This window comes from Saccopteryx leptura, chromosome 1 (assembly GCF_036850995.1).
Source record: "Saccopteryx leptura isolate mSacLep1 chromosome 1, mSacLep1_pri_phased_curated, whole genome shotgun sequence".
Lineage (NCBI taxonomy): Eukaryota > Metazoa > Chordata > Mammalia > Chiroptera > Emballonuridae > Saccopteryx > Saccopteryx leptura.
In genome coordinates, this window is record NC_089503.1 from 139,325,527 (window position 1) to 139,345,433 (window position 19,907).

Here is a 19,907-nt window from a genome sequence, read left to right on the forward strand (position 1 = left end):
GCTAATAAATAGCAGAGTTTAGAAAAGAAGCCAACCTTACTCCAAAGTATGAGCTCTTTCTAAGAATCAATACTTCTCCCACTTGAAAAATGGCCTCTAAGCAGTTTAAAATTAATTCTAAGCAGAGGTTCTCAAACTGTGGGCTGTTTGCCCCTCCTCCAGGGAGTATTGGGTCATATCTGGAGACATTTCCGATTGTCACAATTGGTGGGGGAGGCGCTACTGGCATCTGGTGAACAGAGGCCAAGAACGCTGCTAAACATCCTACAATGGCCAGGACAGCGCCCCAAAACAAGTATCTGGTCCAAAATGTGAATAGCAATAAGGTTAAGAAACTATGATTCAAAGGACTGGGGATTTTTAAAGCCAGTTGATAAAAAGAAGGTTTTGCCTGTAGCTGACTCATGTACTTTGTCCCATCACAGATGACAGCAGCCTTCTAAACCTAACTTCCTACCCCCTGGTTAGAAGACGGAAGAGAAGGTTCTTTGGGCTATGTTGTCTAGTCTCAAGCTAGACAATTCCTCCAGGAAATTCACCCCAGGGGAAACCTGAAGAAAAGAAGCTGAGGACCTCCAGACAGCTGAACCACAGTTATTGGTTTTTGACTATGTTTTCTATGCTTCCTTATTACTTTTATCCACCTCTCTCCTCCGTTTTAAATGGATTTACATTTGAAAGTAGCTGCTGTCAAGGGGGGAAAAAAACATTCAAAAAGTATGTTGTTTTTAAAAGGATTTTTAAAGCTGATGTTGTGCATTATCTGCTCCAAACCATACCATGACAGATGCAAGAATTATGATTTTTAAATTATTTAAAGGTTTTTTTTAAATGTATTATACAGAGAAAAATCATTTCATGTAGTAGTATATATGTAGCTCTTACTGATCTCATGTTAACAATGTATCATATATGGAAGAAATCTTAAAACACAGAAATCTATTTACAACTGCAAAACCGTGTTGAAAATCAAATCTATCAATATCATTAGAAATAATATTATAAGCAAACATACCACCCCACCTATTACTTTCTCTGCTTTCATTTACATTTAGTCTTCCAGTCTGTCAGAATCTAAGAGCTTCAACAGAAAAATATCTTAATTTATAATGAAACAAAAATCATATATGAGAAGTATTTAAATTTTGTAAATACACAATAATCCTAATACATTCATACAATGCATTTGGGCAAGTCATTTCCTTTTGATCCAATGGTGTCTTTTCAGCTTCTTGGAGAATGAAGTAATCCAGTTAGGAAATGGTGTAGTAACATAACATATACAATTACCCTCAAATGTAAAATTTGAATATTATCACATTTTGTTCTAATTGAAACCTGAAGCATGAAGTCTGCACATCAGCATAGTGTTAACTCTTTTAGGGCATGCTGGAATTAGCTCAGATCATAAAAATATTTAACATTTTACATTGTTAATAAAATCTTTTTAGTTCAGCTAAGCTTGTCTCATTTTAGATGACTATGCAGATATGACTTTTCCAATGTGTACTTGGTGTCTTATCTTATGCTTAGATTCTCGAAAGCAGGACACATGAAGCAATACTATATTTCAGAAAGGAGGGAGCCACAGGCTATGGTTTTCTGCTCACAGCTTTGTTGTGATCTTCCTCCACTAAACTTGTAACATGGTACAAATTTTGTGATATTTTCCCGTGTTCTTCCTTTGGCCCCTTTCCCAGACAGAATTTCCCATGGGTTGACAGATCAGGCCTTTGGACTTCTTTTCTTTTTTCCATAGTCTGAAAAATCCTGAAGTCAGACAAGAGGCACCAGTATCTGGTATAATAAAAGAATGAGCTAGATGCCTATAAGTGGTTTATTCAAAGATCACCTTTAATCCTAACTCTGTAATTTCTTCCTACTTATGTGCACAGGCATTTACATGTCCACCAATATTTTGACTTGAAAACTATGTATATTTAAGCCTTTAGCTGTAGTGAAGATGAAAACAGGTACAAATTACTGGAATAATTATTTTATTGGGTTGAATTATATGAAATAGCTGACATTTGACTATTTTGACCTAAGAAATGTCAATTTCACATAGTGCAACCTAATACCTGATGTTGTGGAAATTATCCTTGTAATTGTCTTCTAGTTTTGTTTTGTTTTGTTTTGTTTTTTAAAAGTGAAAGGATTAAAGGGTTGAAAGAGATCTCAAAGGCTATGCAGGTCTCTATTTAGATCAGACCAGTGGTTGGGCTTATCATCCAGAGTTATGTTCCAATGAACTGGTAATTGATGCATGATTATAGGTTTGCCTGGCTTCATATAAAAAGTACCCTTGAAAATTGCATAAGAAAAATCACAATTTTCTAAACCAAATACTTGTAAAATGGTTGTAGAAATATGCTATTTAAAAGACTCCTCAGGTGAATACTCCCCTGCAAGCAGATGACCCTTCCCAGATTTACCTGGTCTGCAAATCCTAATTTTCATAAATTAGGTTTGCTTAAAGCTTAATATCCTATCCTGAATGTGATTCATTTTTATCTCCTGAGGTCAAATAACTTCAGGTCCATTGCTTTAGAGATTATGAAGTAGCCTAATTTGGCATATTCTTTCTCCCATCTCTACCCTCCCCTATCTTTCTAGTACGTGAAACCTTAGCTTCATTCTAATTCCTACTAATCCATGCAAAGTGAGTAACTGATAAGTCCAAACTTGGTGGTCAGCATGGTCTCCTAAATGCCTGGCCTGTATCACTTCTGCTTGGTTAATTTGTGCTCACTCTAGCCTTAGTCTCAGTGTAAAAGTACCACTTACCTTCTGTGCAATTGTCCTTTGTACAACTGAAGACTGTTAATAAATTCAGGTCTCACCTCCATGTTTGGGAGGACCATCATAGCATTTCATGGAGAGGGGAATTTGTCTAATTCCCTAGTTAGGCTTTCCATAACTAAGGTAAATAAATTCAGCCACTTTATTTATCTTTTATTGATAGTGCCTGTTTCCCAGCCTTTGATCAGTATTGTAGTTCCCTTAGACACACTCCAAGATTTATAGATCTTTTCTCCATAGTGGGTCCTACAATTAAATTTAGTGCTCAAAGTCCTGATAACCTATACTGACTCATAGTTGCAACAGGTAATTCACTGTCTCCCCTTAGATGTACCGATGCATCTCTTTAGGAGGTGACCCCACTCTCCTCTCCCTACCAAAGGACTTTCTCAGGTGCAGTTTCATGAGATCGAGTTCTATTGTCTCAGTTTCCTGCTGGTAATCTGCTTTTAGATTAGCAATAACAATGAGCTGATCTCTAGGGATAAGGGGAGACCACTGACCCATTTCATTGCAGGTACTCACCGCTTGAAAAAGAAAGGATGTGAACTTTTCTCTGACACACAATCATCCATTTTACCACGATATTTTTAATACCCCATATTGACTTTTTTTAAAGATTACAGAGATTAATCTGTACAGATCTTTTTGAAGATTACAGAGATTATATGTTCTTTGTAGGAAATCTGAAAAAATACCACTAAGTATAAAGAAAATCATCTGAATCCCACCACAATCACATTATTTAAAACCACATTTCCAGGTTTTCTATCAGTCAGTGGCAGGGCCCAAAGGCATTTTTGGATAAGGTTTGGAAAGAAATGCCCATAAGGCCAAGGTGTCACTTTAAAATATTGGTCCACTAATGTTTTTGCACACATCTAGGAACAGATTTACTGCGCACCCTCATTGCGCCATTCTTCTAGAGTACAAAGAAGACTTTGGAAGGAGTATGGCCCTGATGCCTCCTCTAACGAAAGCTCTTGGGGAAATTCTACAATCCTGCCAGATCCTTTTGCTCCTTGATGCTCCAGGTAACATTGGGATACTTACTGTTTGACAATACTGCCACCTACTGAAAACTGAGCTTTAGCATGAGGAGGGGAAACCAACACAAGTATAGAAGCAAAGACCAACTAAGAAAGCAAACAAAGGGGCCAGATTAACAATGATCCCATATGAATTCCAGACTCTGGAAGTCTCAAAGTTGAAAGGATTATGGATACCATCCAGGTGAACTTCCCACCCTACACACATACCTAAGCAATGTCTATCATTTCTTTGTATTCTAGAATGCCACCAAATGCAAAACGCTCAACTTTCAGGTAACTATAGATACAACAAAAAAGAGTAGTGATGGTATTGGCTCAAAATAAATCATTAACATGAAATTTAAAGTCCAGAATTAAACCCAAGAATTCCATAAACAAATGGAATGCACTATAAAGATGACATTTCAAATCCGTGAGGAAAAATTGGATTATTAAGTAAATTATATTGGGATAACTGGTCAGCCATTTGTAGGAGGAATATATCTATGCCACAAAATTTTTGTCAAAATAAATTTAGGTATAGTAAAGATTTAAATGCTAAAGCACATAAAATTATAAAAGGACTAACAGACCTGATAAATATTAATGTAATTTTTCTGTGGAAAAAAAGGGCTTTCTAAGCATGACACTAAAGGAAGAAACCACAAAGGAAAAGATGGATGAATTTGACCAATTAAAATAAAAAACTTCTATACAATAAAAAAATAATAATAAACCAAAAAAGAGAAAACAAAATTTGAAATATATGCAACAAAAAATATAGACCTGCAATATATCTCAAGAGCTGAAATTCCACTACTTTGAGAAATTTCCATGATCTACAACCACCTGCCCAGCCAAATGTTCCCATTTCCTTCTTTTCTTACAGCACTTTTTCATTGTTGCTTATAGAATTGTCTATATCCATTAAACTGGAAGTCAGCAACAATGTCTGTTTTGCTTTCTGTTATATCTTCAACACCTAACACAGTGCTAGACACAAAGCAAATACCAAAAACATTTATTGAATGAGTGAATAATGAATTCATAAATAAATGACATTTTGTAACTAATATATATATATAGATATATAGATATATCTATATATATATATCTCAAACTTCCCAGTAGAAAATTGAGACAAGAATACAAACTGGCAATGTGTCATACATTTAAATAATGTACTAATAATAAATATGAAACTAGTTGAATATAATACTAATCAAAAATGCAAATTATAATATATTCCTTTTTGTGGATCAGAAAGGCAAATAGTATAAAAAATTAAAGTGCCCAGGGACAGAAGGAAGTGTAGAAATGAATATTCTCTTACAGAGTCAACAAAAGTATAAACTGAGTCAACCTTTCTGGAAAATATTTTAGCAATGTGTTTTACGTGTATGCCAAATAATTCCACTTTAGAGAGATCCTCCTTGAAAAGACCAGGAAAATGAACCAAAATACATTCATTTGTTATTAAAAAAAAAAATCTATGTAAGAAAGTTGCTTATAGCAGCAATATTTGGAAAATGTAAATAAGTCTACAATATACAGTTGGTTAAATATGGTATACCCTTTCAGTGAAATACTGTGCACCAGTTAAGAATAAGCACCACATGTATATGTAAAAAAATGAATAAGCTATATTGTTAAATGAAAAAAGGAAGTTACAGAAGAAATCTATAGTGTTATCCCATTTTTTAAAATCTGCATATACATGTGTGCATTAAAGAACCTGAAAGGATATTTGCTAAAATGTTAACAGCATTTATCTCTGGGAGGTGAGATTTGGAGCAATTATTATTATTATTTTGTTTTATTTTTTTGCATATATGTAATTTCTGAATTTTCCACAATGAGCATGTAGTATCTGTATAATTTTTCAGGGAATAAACAGCAATGTTCACAATATATATTAAATAAAAAAACACGTTATAAAATGGTATGTATAGTCTGATACATATTTGTAAAAAAAATAAAATTATATATAAATATATCTATGTATGTATATATATATGCATAAGAAAGCTAGAAGGACATACATTAAATGTTAATAGTAGTTATTTATGGGTAGTGGGATTATGGGTGATTATTTTTTCTTTTTGCTTTTCTGTGTTTTCTAATTTTTTCTACAATGAATATGTATTACTTGTGTAATAAAAACTATTAATAAAAGTTAAAAAAATAAAAAAGTGAAAGAGATATTGTTACTCACCACTTGCTCTTATTTTCCCCATCCCCAGAAAGGGAGTAGAGAGGGAGAGGGAAGGAGAGGAGAAGAGAGGAGAGGAGGGGAGGGGAGGGGAGGGGAGGGGAGGGGAGGAGGGGAGAGGGGAGGAGAGGAGGGGAGAGGGGAGGGGAGGAGAGGAGAGGAGAGGAGGGGAGGGGAGGGGAGAGGGGAGAGGGGAGGGAAGGAGGGGAAAAGGGAGGGGAGGAGGGGAGAGAGGAGCGGAGGGGAGGAGAGAAGAGATGAGAAGAGAAGAGAGAAAAAGGGGTGAGGAGGAGAGAGAGGGAAAGAAAGGTAAAGAAAGGAGGGAGGGAGATAGAGAAAGAGGAAAAAGGTAAGACAGAAAGAAATCATTGAAAGTAGTGTCAGTGGAGGAGGAATTAAAACAGGCTTTGGAAACTTTTTGATTCACAATAACACTCCTCTAAATTTAGTTTAGTTTTCTGATAGCTACAACAACTAAAACACATTGAGTTAAGTAATTTTATTTTCTAATAAAATTGTGTGTGTGTGTGTGTGTGTAGAAAGAGAGAGGGAGAGAGAGAGAGAGAGAGAGAGAGAGAGAGAGATCTAGAAATTAATCTCTGACAGGAATGTATCCCAAGATTTTCAGAATGCAAACTTTGAGGTCCAGCTAGTTGTGGAGGACTGTGCACCATCCTGGAGTTACACAGCCTTTGTCTGAATCTCTGATATTCTGCAACTAGGTACACAACTATAGCTCGCAGTTTCAATATCCATTCTCTCCTTTTTTCCTTTAGTAACACAGACCCTGAGTTTCCGCTAAATACTGGTCACCTAAAGTGAAGACTCCATTTCCCAGGCTTCCTTGGTTGTGGGTGTGGCTATGTATCTGAATTTTGGCCAATAGGATGAGTGGAACTGTACAAATTCCAGGTAACATCCCTACTATAGGGGCATGCTTGTCCATGCTCTTCCTCTCTTCTGACTAGGCTGCAATGACAGCATAAGGATGGAGCTGAAATAACTGTCATGGAGTCTGAAATCGACACTGCATGAGAATGACAGAAGTGCCTTAGCAGACCTGGACCACCTGTCTTCATTCTATTATCTGCTGAATGAGTGAATTAATTAATAATTTCTATCCCATTTAAGGCACTAATAATGTGAATCTTTGTACAGAGGAACCTGTTCTCTAAGTTAATTAACATCTGTGAGCCTCAGTGTCCTCAGAATAAAATGAAGATAACAATATCACAAAAGGTGCAACCCAATAGCTGTCCTATTACTTGCTTAGCACCAAAACTCTTTTATGAAAACTCCAACAAACAATACAGTGCTTGATAATGTGTGCAGTGGACAAAGAATTCTTTTAAACCATAATAAACACTCTGTATGAGTTTTTAGATGTCCCTAGATACACTATTTCTGGGGGGGAATATCAGTCTGGTCAAACATTTTTTTTAAGGGGGTGTCCAGAATCAATCCTGTGAGATCAAACTCAAAACTTGGAAAAATACCAGACAACAAATGTCCCAGAATTGTCTTTAAATGGGAGGAAAAAAATTAAAAATACATGGAGCTTCCTAAAAGGTCTTTAACAAGCTACCTTGGGAGCTCAGTTCAAAAATAGAAGTTGGTGTATTAAAACAGATGTTTCAGTGCAGCTCCCAAACTCTATAAATACAGCCATTTGGAAGGACAATCCTGGATTAGAAGTTTTATTCCTTGTGTATATTAGGTGTGCATGCCTCTTCTCAGTTGTCATAATTGTCTCTGTAACTTCCTCCTGAGTAGCGGTTATAACCACCCTGGCTTCTGCCACCATAGTCTCTGGACCTTCCATATCCGTATCCATATCCTCCAGGTCGACTCTAAATAGTGTTTTTAAATCAAATGGTCAGTTGGTTAGCATATGGAAAAAATTATGCTTCTCTCTTGCCTCATTCCAAGTTGATTATTTACTTTAATGTAAACAGTAATAAAACAATAAATCTTCTAGAAGATATAGAAAAATACCTGCATACCCATAGAATTGTAAAATAGTTCCTAACAGGACACAAACCACTTTGGAAAATGGTTTAACATTATTTACTACCATAGACTGTATGTATGCCCTGTGATCCAATACTTTCACTCCTACGTAGAGACCCAATAGAGTTTTGTGTGTGCATTTAAAGACAGGTAAAAGAATACCCATAGTGGCATTATTTGTAATAGCCAATAGTCATAAACAATTCAAAGATCTATCAAAAGAAGAATGGAAAAGTAAATTGTGTTAGAATGATATAATCAGATACTACAAAGCAATAAAAAGGAATGAACTCCATTACAGCTATATACAACCAGATAAAAGAATAAAACCATAATAATGTTGACTGCAAGAAAGCGCGATATAAAAGAATACATACTGCTGTTAGCAGGCGACACTCACAGCAGCTGAGAGATACTGCCATGGCTCAGTAAAGCAAACCTGAGCAGACACCACAGCACCTACTACAGTCCACCCCTAACATTGCTCAGATGCACTAGCTTCCCACATTGATTTACTCCATCTGGGTATAAATTCTGGATTCTGTGATCACAATTCACATATTCAAAAAGAGGGATAATGGGACAAACCACAGCCTCCAATTCGCAGTTGGTCCCAAGACTACATATCTGATACTCATCATGTCCCTTCTCTCACTGCCCCTTCTAGATCCCCCTCCTCCTACTCTGGCACTTCTGAGTTGTGATGACCCAGACCCTATCCCCAAGTGGTCTGGACCCTGGTTACCATGCCTTTAGTCAATTGTGGTTGCTTTACTTGCCCATTTACACTTAAACTTGGGCATGAGCATACCAAAAGATGACCTGATGGGTCATCTGAGTGGCAAACATACTCCTCTGTGCCCTCACTATGTTGCAGTAGCTCTGCTTCCTCATGATGATCAGGGACCATAACCTCTGCCAATTTGGTAACTTTGATTTGCCTACTGGTTTTCTGGCATAAGGAACCTAAAGTGACCAGGATGCAGTGGTGGCTTAAAGTTGAGTGGGACCCTTCTTTTCTCTGCTTTAGGACCCAGGACCTCCAGACACACAAATTGTAGACCCCCAGATAAGAAGCACAAATTCCTCAGATCACTGGGACCACTCCTACTTTCACCCTTTGATTTTTGAACCCATATATTCTGCCTATTGGTGACTTAGAACCATGGACTGATTTAAGGAGTACTGAATAGTACATTCTGAAAGTTAGCGCCCAATATTGCAAGGTGTCCTCCCCTTTAAGGGCCATGCTTCCACTCTCTTGGGGTGGCAGCTTCTGCTGGGTGGAGAATGTGTAGGAAGAGTGGATCCCACAGTCGTGGTTCCGCTGATATACCTCTTTTGCTATAAAGTGCAGTCCTTGGTCTTAGGTAATATTATGAGAGTTCCATGTCAGGAGATCAGACACTCTGTAAGTTCACAAACACTGGTGCTAGCTGAAGCCTTGCAGATGGCTGGTAAAGGCAAGCCCCTATCCAGGAAGCAGGTAATCTCAGCCAGGGTGGAAATAGTCAACTTGTCACCAACAAGGAGGCTGTTCTTCCCAAAGAATGGTGTTGTATCAAAGGCACAGCATCAATCTCTGTTTCCAACAAAATGGGCATTGGGCAGTGGCTGTTAATAAGTTTGCCTTGATAAGAAAAGCCTGCATGACCCTGGCTGGTTGGCTCAGCGGTAGAGTGTCGGCCCGGGGTGTAGAAGTCTCGGGTTTGATTTCCAGTCAAGGCACACAGGAGAAGGACCCATCTGCTTCTCCACCGTTCCCTCTCTCCTTTTTCTCTGTCTCTCTCTTTCCCTCCTGCATCCAAGGCTCCATTGGAGCAAAGTTGGCCCGGGCACTGAGGATGGCTCCATGGCCTCTGCCTCAGGTGCTAGAATGGCTCTGGTTGCAACAGAGTGACGCCCCAGATAGGCAGAGCATCGCCCCCTAGTGGGCATGCCGGGTGGATCCCGGTCGGGCGCATGTGGGAGTCTGGCTGACTTCCTCCCCGCTTCTAACTTCAGATAAATAAATAAATAAATAAATAAATAAATAAATAAATAAATAAGCCTGCATTAGTTTCTTATTGCTGTTGCCATAACAGATTACCACAAATTAGTGGCTAAAAACAATACAAATTAATCACTTACATTTCTAGAGGTCCAAAATCAGTTTCACTGGCCTGAAATGAAAAGGGTCGGCAAGAAGGCATTGCCTCTGGAAGCTCAGGAAGAATCTATTTCCCTTCTTCCTTTTTCAGCTCCACAGGCCCCCTGCATTCCCTGTCAAATGACACCGTTTTCCATCTTCAAGCCAGCAGCATAGGGTTTTTAGTCTTTTGTTGTTGTTGTTGTTGTTTGTTTTTCTGAAGTGAGAAATGGGGAGGCAGAGAGACAGACTCCCACATGCACCTGATGGGGATCCACCTGGCATGCCCACCAGGGGGCAATGCTCTGCCTATCTGGGACGTTGTTCTGTTACAGCCAGAGCCATTCGAGTGCCTGAGGCAGAGGCCATGGAGCCATCATCAGTGCCCGGGCCAACTTTGCTCCAATGGAGCCTTGGCTGAGGGAGGGGAAGAGAGAGACAGAGAGGAAGGAGAGGGGGAGGGGTGGAGAAGCAGATGGGCGCTTTTCCTGTGTGCCCTGGCTGGGAATCCAATCCTGGGCTTCCACATGCCGGGCCAACGCTCTACTGCCGATCTAGCTGGCCAGGTCAGCATAGTTTTTAATTCTCATTCTCATTCTCATTCTCTCTCTCTCTCTCTCTCTCATTCTTTCTCTTTTTTTCTGACTCCTGTTTCCACATCACATATCCAACTCTGGCTCCTCGGCCTCCCTCTTATAGGGACCCTTGTTAAATAGGTCTGACCCAGATAATCCAGGATAGTTTTCCCATCTCAATCAGATCTGAAAATTCCTTTTTGCCAAGTAAAATATCATTTTTACAGATGCCAGGAATTAGGATGTGAACATCTTTAAGGGGCATTTATTCATTATTCCCAAGGCCGAGGGTGTTGGACTCATTCAAAGCCTGTACCTCTGCCAGGAACAGCTTTTTGAATAAACTATAATTCTCTGCTTCAGATAGCATGGCCTTGCTTTGGAACTCTAAGGGTCTGTATTGTAACCTTCTAATTGGAGTTTGCCAAAGTCTTCATCACATCCTTTTATACCCAGACACCTCTAGTGTCATGGCCTCCGCCGGAAGATATGGCCAAAGTAACAGGACTGATTATGCTGAAGCCTAAACCTGCTGCAGAGCCCTTCCTGCTCTGAGACCCACTGAAAACTAGCACTCCTACTTTCCCAATAACTAAGTCAGAGCTCCCCCCCCACTGCGAAATATGCTGCTTCCAGAACCTAAAGAGACTGACCAAGTGATAGGAGACCCCAGGGACAGTACCTCATGTTTACTTTGGAGGGGATGACCCAGCATCCCCCAGACCACTGGGCCCTTAAAAACTTCACTGATGTAAGCCCTGGCCAGTTGGCTCAGTGGTAGAGCATCGGCCTGGCGTGCAGGAGTCCTGGGTTCAATTCCCGGCCAGGGCACACAGGAGAAGCACCCATCTGCTTCTCCACCCTTCCCCCTCTTCTTCCTCTCTGTCTCTCTCTTCCCCTCCTGCAGCCGAGGCTCCATTGGAGCAAAGATGGCCCGGGCGCTGAGGATGGCTCTGTGGCCTCTGCCTCAGGCACTAGAATGGCTCTGGTTACAATAGAGCGATGCCCCAGATGGGCAGTGCATCACCCCCTGGTGGGCATGCCGGGTGGATCCCAGCCGGGCGCATGCAGGAGTCTGACTACCTCCCCATTTCCAGCTTCAGAAAAATACAAAAAATAAAATAAAATTAATAAATAAAGGCCAGATAATACCAGTTTAAGAATTAGCAACCACTGTTGCCCATCAGGGTTGGTAGGATAAAACTATAAATTTCCTTGTTTCTTTTCTAACCTCTCCTTTGCAATTATGAAATACCATTCAACTATGAGCCTCAAACATTTATACAAATATATTTTAAATAATTGAATCCTCAATAGATAGGAGCTGACTGTTATTGGAAATGAAAACATTACAGCACAAAGAAGGGGTTATATATAAAAAAAAAACACTTCACTGATGTAGCAGGATTCTTCATTTCTGTAAGGTTTATCTCCCATCCTCTGCAGTCTGTGTGTCTTACCAAGGACTGTGTACAACTCACCACTTCACATTAGCCAAGTCCAGGTAACATGATGTCATTAATATAATGGACAAATGTCATGTCCTTTAGAAAGAATGCTCAGATCAATAGGATCTGATTATTCTGCTGTGAAACATGGTGAGGTCTTCTAAGGACAAAGAAGCCTAGTTCCAAAAGGTCATCTAAGGACATGGAGTTATGCTAAATTCCAGATACCCAACCACTCAATGATTGAAATAAACATTATAGAGTGAGAACATAGAGTGCTATACTCAGCGGAAGTCTACTAGTGGTAGAGAAGACAGGTTCCAAAAGGTCATCTGAGGACATGGAGTTGGGCTATACCCCAGGTACATAGATAGCTACTAAGTAATAATATTATACAGTGAGTACATAAAGTTCCATTCTCTGTTCTCATGGTTAGATAAAAGCCTATAACTATCTGGCATAATTTGTAATAGTGCCCATGCACTTGCTGGTTGAAAAAAACTCATCCTGGGCTTTTAGGAACTTCCTCTCCACCTGTCCCCAGTAAAACCTCTGCTGGGGGCACCTAAGGATAATGAATTTGTTACAGGAAAGCTAAAAATAGCAACTCTCATTAGGGACCCACAGTATCTCTAAATTCTTGTCCTCTTCAAACATCTTTATCTTTTTCTGTCTAATAAAGCACAATGATTAGAGACCTTTGGAACTGTGTCACCGTGTCCTGACACATACCTGAGGCTGCATTAACCCTTTATAGAGAGGACACCACACGTAGTCTAGCAGCTGTTCCCAGGGCTTCTTGGATAAGCTTGTGCCAGCGCACTTCATCTGCCATGACCCATCCAGTGTGTGAAGGAGCCATGCTGGTGATTTAAATGAGGGATATGATTAGAACTACCACCACTGAATGTCCTTCATTATCTCTGATTTGTAATAATGTTTTTGATTAACTGTCATGGTGAGGATGGAAAAAAAGTTTCAGGAACTTTCACTTAGCCTTTCCTACTAGAATAGCTCTTCCCTACATGTCAAGAAATCAATAGGAGAGTACCATCAACTGCTAAGAGTATCTATAAAATTATATGTTTGGGAACTAGAGAAATGACTACCTGGTAGGTTCATGAACACAGCTGGCCCTCTTTGAGCCAGGGTTAGGACTCCGTGATCTTACCTCCATTTATTCTTCCCCTAACAGATGCTGGGTCCCCGGGTATCAGTGTCAGCTCACATCCTGTATCTGAATCCCTTGAAAGATCTAGATATTCTCCTTTGCCCATTATTTGGTCAGCTGCATAAATGGTCATAGGTCCCTTTGGGAAAGGACCAAAAGAATCACTACTGTATATAAACTTTATAACCTTGCAGGGACTGTCTTAATGTCCATGCAGCCTTTCCATCAGTACACAGGTTCGGGTTTGGATAACTCTCTCAGGTCTGGAAACTGGATAAGAGACTGTCACTTTGCTTTCCTGCTCATCTGTTCTTGATCTCTTCAAATTGCTCACAGTACGTCTGACCCTAGTTATTGATTTTCAGCCAGAAAAGGAAATGCAGGCAGATCCTGAGGAAGACTAGCATTGTATAAGGCCCCTGTTTCATATGACATATCTGCCTCATCTTTTAAAAAGGGGGATGGAAATTCTATCCTCCACAAGGTGGAGTGTCTCTCTGCAGGCCCACAGGGTCCAGGACAATCTGGGGATTTAACATGCTCACATGAAAATACGCAGACATTCCCTTTCCAGATTTCTGGGAGTGGTAATTCAGCCCACTCTGAAACTCTGCTACTCTAACAGATAAGTCTAGTGTCTGGGTTTCAGGTATGTCTCCTTTCAGCTTCAGGAGATGAGCATCTTGTTAGGTTCTTCCCAAAAGGCCCACTGACCCTCACATTTTGCTTTAAATTATTGAGTGTCCTGAGCTTCTCATTTTCTTTCATCAGTGACCACCCAATTCCACAGCCCTCCAATGCCAGAGATATCCCATGAGCCAGTTCATCCCCTTACTTACACCCCATGCAAACTCAACAGAGGCGACTGTCTTAGCAACTGCACTGCTACGTGCCAGGGCTCAGTGCTCTACAAACCAGCAGGCCCAGAGACCTCAGCCTTCTGTCTGCTGAGTAATACCATCCTTAGAATCGGCTTCCTAGGACTACTCTTATTACCAAGTGCCTTACGGTAGGTTTCATAGAAGTAGATCCTAAGATAAGGATTTATGTGCATATAAATTTTTTTGGAGGGGGGGCTTAGGATAGCTCTTTGAAGGAAAACTGTAAGGGAAAGAATGAAGCAGGACAGGAAGAAGGAAAGAGGCAATTAAAAATGTTATCTCAGCCTGACCAGGTGGTGGCGCAGTGGATGGAGCGTCGGACTGGGATGCATAGGACCCGGGTTCGAGACCCCGAGGTCGCCAGCTTGAGTGCGGACTCATCTGGTTTGAGGAAAAGCCCATCAGCTTGAACCCAAGGTCGCTGGCTCCAGCAAGGGGTTGCTCGGTCTGCTGAAGGCCCACGGTCCAGGCACATATGAGAGAGCAATCAATGAACAACTAAGGTGTTGCAACGCGTAATGAAAAACTAATGATTGATGCTTCTCATCTCTCTTCGTTCCTGTCTGTCTCTCCCTGTCTATCCCTCTCTCTGGCTCACTCTCTTTCTCTGTAGAAAATAAATAAATAAATAAATAAATTTTTAAAAAAATGTTAAAAAAAAGAATGTTATCTCAGATAAAACCTAGGCTTTCAAGGGTGGGAGAGAGGGTCTGGAGCAGGGGTCGGGAAACTTTTTGACTGAGAGAGCCATGAACACCACATATTTTAACATGTAATTCCATGAGAGCCATACAACCACCTGTGTAACGTTATGCATTATCCAATAAAAATTTGGTGTTGTCCCGGAGGACAGCTGTGATTGGCTCCAGCCATCCGCAACCATGAACATGAGTGGTAGGAAATGAATGGATTGTAATACATGAGAATGTTTTATATTTTTAACGTTATTTTTTTTTATTAAAGATTTGTCTGCGAGCAGATGCAACCATCAAAAGAACCACATCTGGCTCGTGAGCCATAGGTTCTCGAACCCTAGTCTGGAGTATGAACCACACTGCCTAATTGTGCCCACTTGAAGCCAGGAGACCCATTTCTTACTCTAGTTTTCATCAGCCACCCAGCAAGAGGAATATACAGAGTCACCTCTCACAGCTGAGTTGACTGAAACATTGTGACCCAGGGTCACATATAATGAAATAGGTTGTTCACAGCCAAGGGTGGTTCTCTGTGAACTATCAGTGGCAACTGGAGAAAGGTGCACTGGCCCAGGAAAGGGGACCTGGGTCCATTACCAATAGCATCTTCTGTAGACACCTTCACTGGAGTCTTACATGACCATTCTATTTAAAATAGGAGGCCTAGCACTTCCTAGCTCCCTTTCTTGATTTATTTTCTTCTGGAGAGCTTATTCTAATGTAGGACAGAATTTACGTATTTTTATGCATGTCTTCCTTGAGTAGAAGGTAAGCTTTGTGAGGACAGCTCTGCTTTTGATCACTGATATTTCCCCAGAGCCTGGCACAGTCATCCCTGAATAACCATTTTTGAATGAATAGCTTGTTAATCTCTGGATAACTATTGTGAGTGAATAACTTGTTAATACTACTTTCTGGTTATCTGGTATGTCAAACGCCTGGATATCTTACTCTAACAGAACACTTACATCTCTACCTGGTATTTCTCATAGCCTTTTACTCTCTAATTGGCAACTACCATTTCCCCATCAATAGTAAGGTTGAGACTGGCCTAAGGGGTTTAGCTACATTATCAGTTCTTCAAGCTCTGTCTTCATCAATATATATTAGGTGACAATAATCCAAAAGCAATAAATTAATATAGATGTCAAAAAGCACCATTATTGAGCTACAATTTTACAGTGCTAGGGCCTCAGCTGTTAGATTCTAACTCTGTGAAAGAAACTTCTCTATGAAGAAATTGTCACAGAACTTCGCAGGGTGGAAGATAACATTGCTTAACGTGGGAAAAACCATACCAAAGTGGGGAGTGCTCTGAATTTGGCTTCACAGGATACGAATTTTTATTTTAGCTCTTGCATGACTCCAGAGTCTGCTTCCTTCTCCTGCTATGTGACCCTGGGTCACTATGTTTTCAGTCACCCCACGTGGAATAATGCGCCTCAGGAAAAGTCATCACAAACCCATTCACTGCAGTAGGTTTCTGGGAGGGAGGAGATAGAAAAAAAGAATGACATCATGCAAGGGTAGCTTTCTCATGGAGAATTTGTTTCAATCTTATTCTGTTTTTTCTTTTAATCCCCTTGATTCTCCTAACACAGTGTATTGTATATCTCAAAGTGTTCTTACCCATATCAGAATTCATCTCCATGTGAATGAAGAGAGGAATCTTCACCCCAACTTAGGGGTAGAGTGGAGCCAGCATCCATATTGCCCCAAATGTTCAGAACCCCAACAGTCACACCTGATCAGGCTTGCCCCTTCTACCTCCTCCAGCACCCCACTTCAGTTATGGCTTCCCCTGTCCCCTCTCCCAATTCAGAAATCCCTTCCTCTGTGTATCATTTTCTCACAAATCTGAAAGAGATTCCTACACACCCATGAGTTTCTGAAACACTGGCACAATTGCATCCTTCTCCAAATACTAACCATCCTTCTACAATACTTACCTTTGTTACGTATTGCTGTGGTGAGTCTTTCACTGACCTAAGGTTGTAGGACTTGTTTCAGAGCAGGAAACCACCTTTGAGGAAGAGGTAAGAGGTGTGGAAAATATCAAACTGGAGTCAAAGATACATAGATTGTACGCTTACTTAACCTGAAGTAGCTTTGCTTCATGAAAGTACAGTGGAGTATGGTTATGGAAGTGAACAGTTCTACTAAAAAACGGTACAATGATAAAGGGCAACCAGGTAAGTAGTTTGAGAACTATTCTGCCACAACATTCTAATGATAGAGGCTGTGCTGTGTGCCTCATATATTTACCTAGGAGGAAGCCATTAGTCAACAACTACCATTCACAATCAGCTTTAGCTAGTCATTCTTAACCATAAACAGACAAACAAGGCTCAATAGACATTGAGAATAATCTACACCTTGAAAGAGGAAGACTATCATCCAACAAATGATTCAGAAACACCAATACTAGAGAAAACAGAGAGAATTCTAAATATGCTCAAATAAATTTAAAACTCAAATGTAAAACCTAAAGCTGTCAAACTTCTAAAAAATATATATGAGAAAATATTTATGACTTGAGTTAGGCAAAGATTTCTTAGACACAAACCCTGGAAGACACACTGATACATTGAAATTCATCAACATTAACAACTTCTGCTCTTTGAAATAACCTATTAAAAAATTAAAAATCAAGTAACATACAAAAAGAAAGTGTTTGTAAAATACATATCTGATGAAAGGTTGATATCAAAAATATATTTTAAAAAACTCTTGCAATTTAAAAAGAAAACCAAAACCCAATAAAAAATAAGCAAAAGATTGGAAAATCATCTGATTCAAGAAAATGCACTGATAGCTACTAAACATTCAAAAAATACTCATCAGGCCCTGGCCAGTTGGCTCAGTGGTAGAGCATTGGCCTGGCGTGCAGAAGTCCTGGGTTTGATTGCCGGCCAGGGCACACAGGAGAAGCACCCATCTGCTTCTCCACCCCTCCCCCCCTCCTTCCTCTCTGTCTCTCTCTTCCCCTCCCACAGCCAAGGCTCCATTGGAGCAAAAAGATGGCCTGGGCGCTGGGGATGGCTCTGTGGCCTCTGCCTTAGGCGCTAGACTGGCTCTGGTTGCAACAGAGCAATGCCCCAAGATGGGCAGAGCATTGCCCCCTGGTGGGCATGCCAGGTGGATCCTGGTCGGGCGCATGCGGGAGTCTCTGACTGCCTCCCCGTTTCCAGCTTCAGAAAAATACAAAAAAAAAATACTCATCATAATTAGTCATTGATAAAATGCAAAATAAAACCATAATGGGATAATTCTGCACACTTATTAGAAGTAGAGGGAAAAAACCCAACCCTGACAATTCAAAGTGCTTCCAAGGAACACCTGGAACTCCATGTCACTCTGGAAAAGAGGGTGGTAGTTTCTCATCAAGTTAAACCACACACTTAACCATCCCATCAATCATATTCCGACATGTTTACCCAAGAGAAGTGAAAACATGTCAATTCAAGAGCTTGTATGGGAAATGCTTATAGTGTCTATTCTAGAATAGCCAAAAGGTGGATATAACTCAAATGTCCTTCAACTGGCGAATAAGCAAACCATCATGCATCCATGTAATGAATATTTATAATAAAAAGGAAAAATGACTGATACATGCAGCAACACAGACAACTCTCAAATATGTTACACTAAGTGGAAGAAGCCAGACTCAAATGGCTATGTAGTAAATGATTCTATTAATATTTATATGACATTCTGGAAAAAGCAAAACTATAGGGACAAAAACAGATATATCTTGTTAGGGGAAGGGAGGCAAGAAACTTAGGGGAATTTTCAGAGTTAGGGAAATGTTCTATATCCTGATTGTAGTGGTTACAAGACTGTGTATGGGTTGTCAGAATTCAGGAATATTCACCAAGAACAAGAGTGTATTTCACTGTAGGTATATTATACCTGAGACACATAACTTGAGAAAGTCTTCCTCATTTTCTTTCTGAATTCACCACGATCTGGGGTTCTCAGTCTCTGTCTTACAATGGCAAAACCTGATTTGTCAGCAGTCTCAGGAGAATCACACTAACAGATTAAGAATCACATTAAGTTCACAAAAACTGATGCATAACTCAGAATGCCAATTGATTAATTTGCGATGAGAAATGGAATTGCAACAGTTAATGAATACTCATGTTTTCTGGTCAAGTTGCTTTCTTCCTGTAATCATACTTCGTGGAAAACAGAATTATAATCAGATATTCACGTTGTGATCATAGAGTCCAAGTACAGAATGTTAGCTGTACCTTGAATATCTGAAAGCAGCAGGCTAAAACAACCTGATTTGCCCAGATCCAGAAAAAGGAATATTTCTGCCACCAGGAGGAGGTTCAGGACAGATGTGGCTGGACTCTGCCATCCTTTTCCAAGGACAGATGTGGCTGGACTCTGCTAACACTTGGCCTCTGGAACTAAGTTTTTTAGGCATAGAAAGATGGCCCACCTCATCTCTGACTGATATAGCCTCCTTCAAAAATAGTAATACCTTCAGTTAAATCCTAATTGGATCTGGGAGACCTGGAAAAGATTCTGCCTCTTTAAGCTGACATCGCATTCTGTGCTGCAATTTATTATGAGCGAATGTTATAATTCTTAGAGGGTAACTTCAATCTCAAATCCTTAGGGAACTTTTTGTCTTTACTTCCTTGTACCATCTACAAAGTGGTAATGGGTTGATATGCAATTCTTAACTATATTATTTTATAAAATAGTATCTTGAAGATGACTTGTCATACCTACTGAAAAGACCACCTAGGGAGGCAGCATGTTAGAGTAGAGAGAGCTTGACTCTCCGGTTTTCAACCTCAGCTCTACCTGCCACATAGCACCAACAAGTTTATGACTTCTATCCATAACTTACCAGCCCTTGTTGGGTAAACCAGTGGGGTTTTTCTGGTTTGCTCGCTTGTATTGGGGCAGCGCCACGGGTGCATAGTCTATGGAA

General features: G+C 40.1%; 2 protein-coding genes across 4 annotated transcripts in view; one reads left to right on the plus strand and one right to left on the minus strand.

The window, feature by feature from the left end:
- RGS7BP (regulator of G protein signaling 7 binding protein) overlaps positions 1–4,783 on the plus strand; it is a 120,643-nt gene extending 115,860 nt beyond the window's left edge. For all 3 annotated transcript variants that reach the window (XM_066375860.1, XM_066375870.1, XM_066375879.1), the window contains one exon: positions 426–4,783. In XM_066375860.1, the coding sequence (XP_066231957.1) occupies positions 426–517 (92 nt within the window). In that variant the 3' untranslated portion in view covers positions 518–4,783. The remainder of the gene's footprint in view (positions 1–425) is intronic.
- The window catches only part of SREK1IP1 (SREK1 interacting protein 1), a 471,033-nt gene that overhangs the window by 325,954 nt on the left and 125,172 nt on the right, over positions 1–19,907 (minus strand). The gene's annotated exons all lie outside the window — the stretch shown is intronic.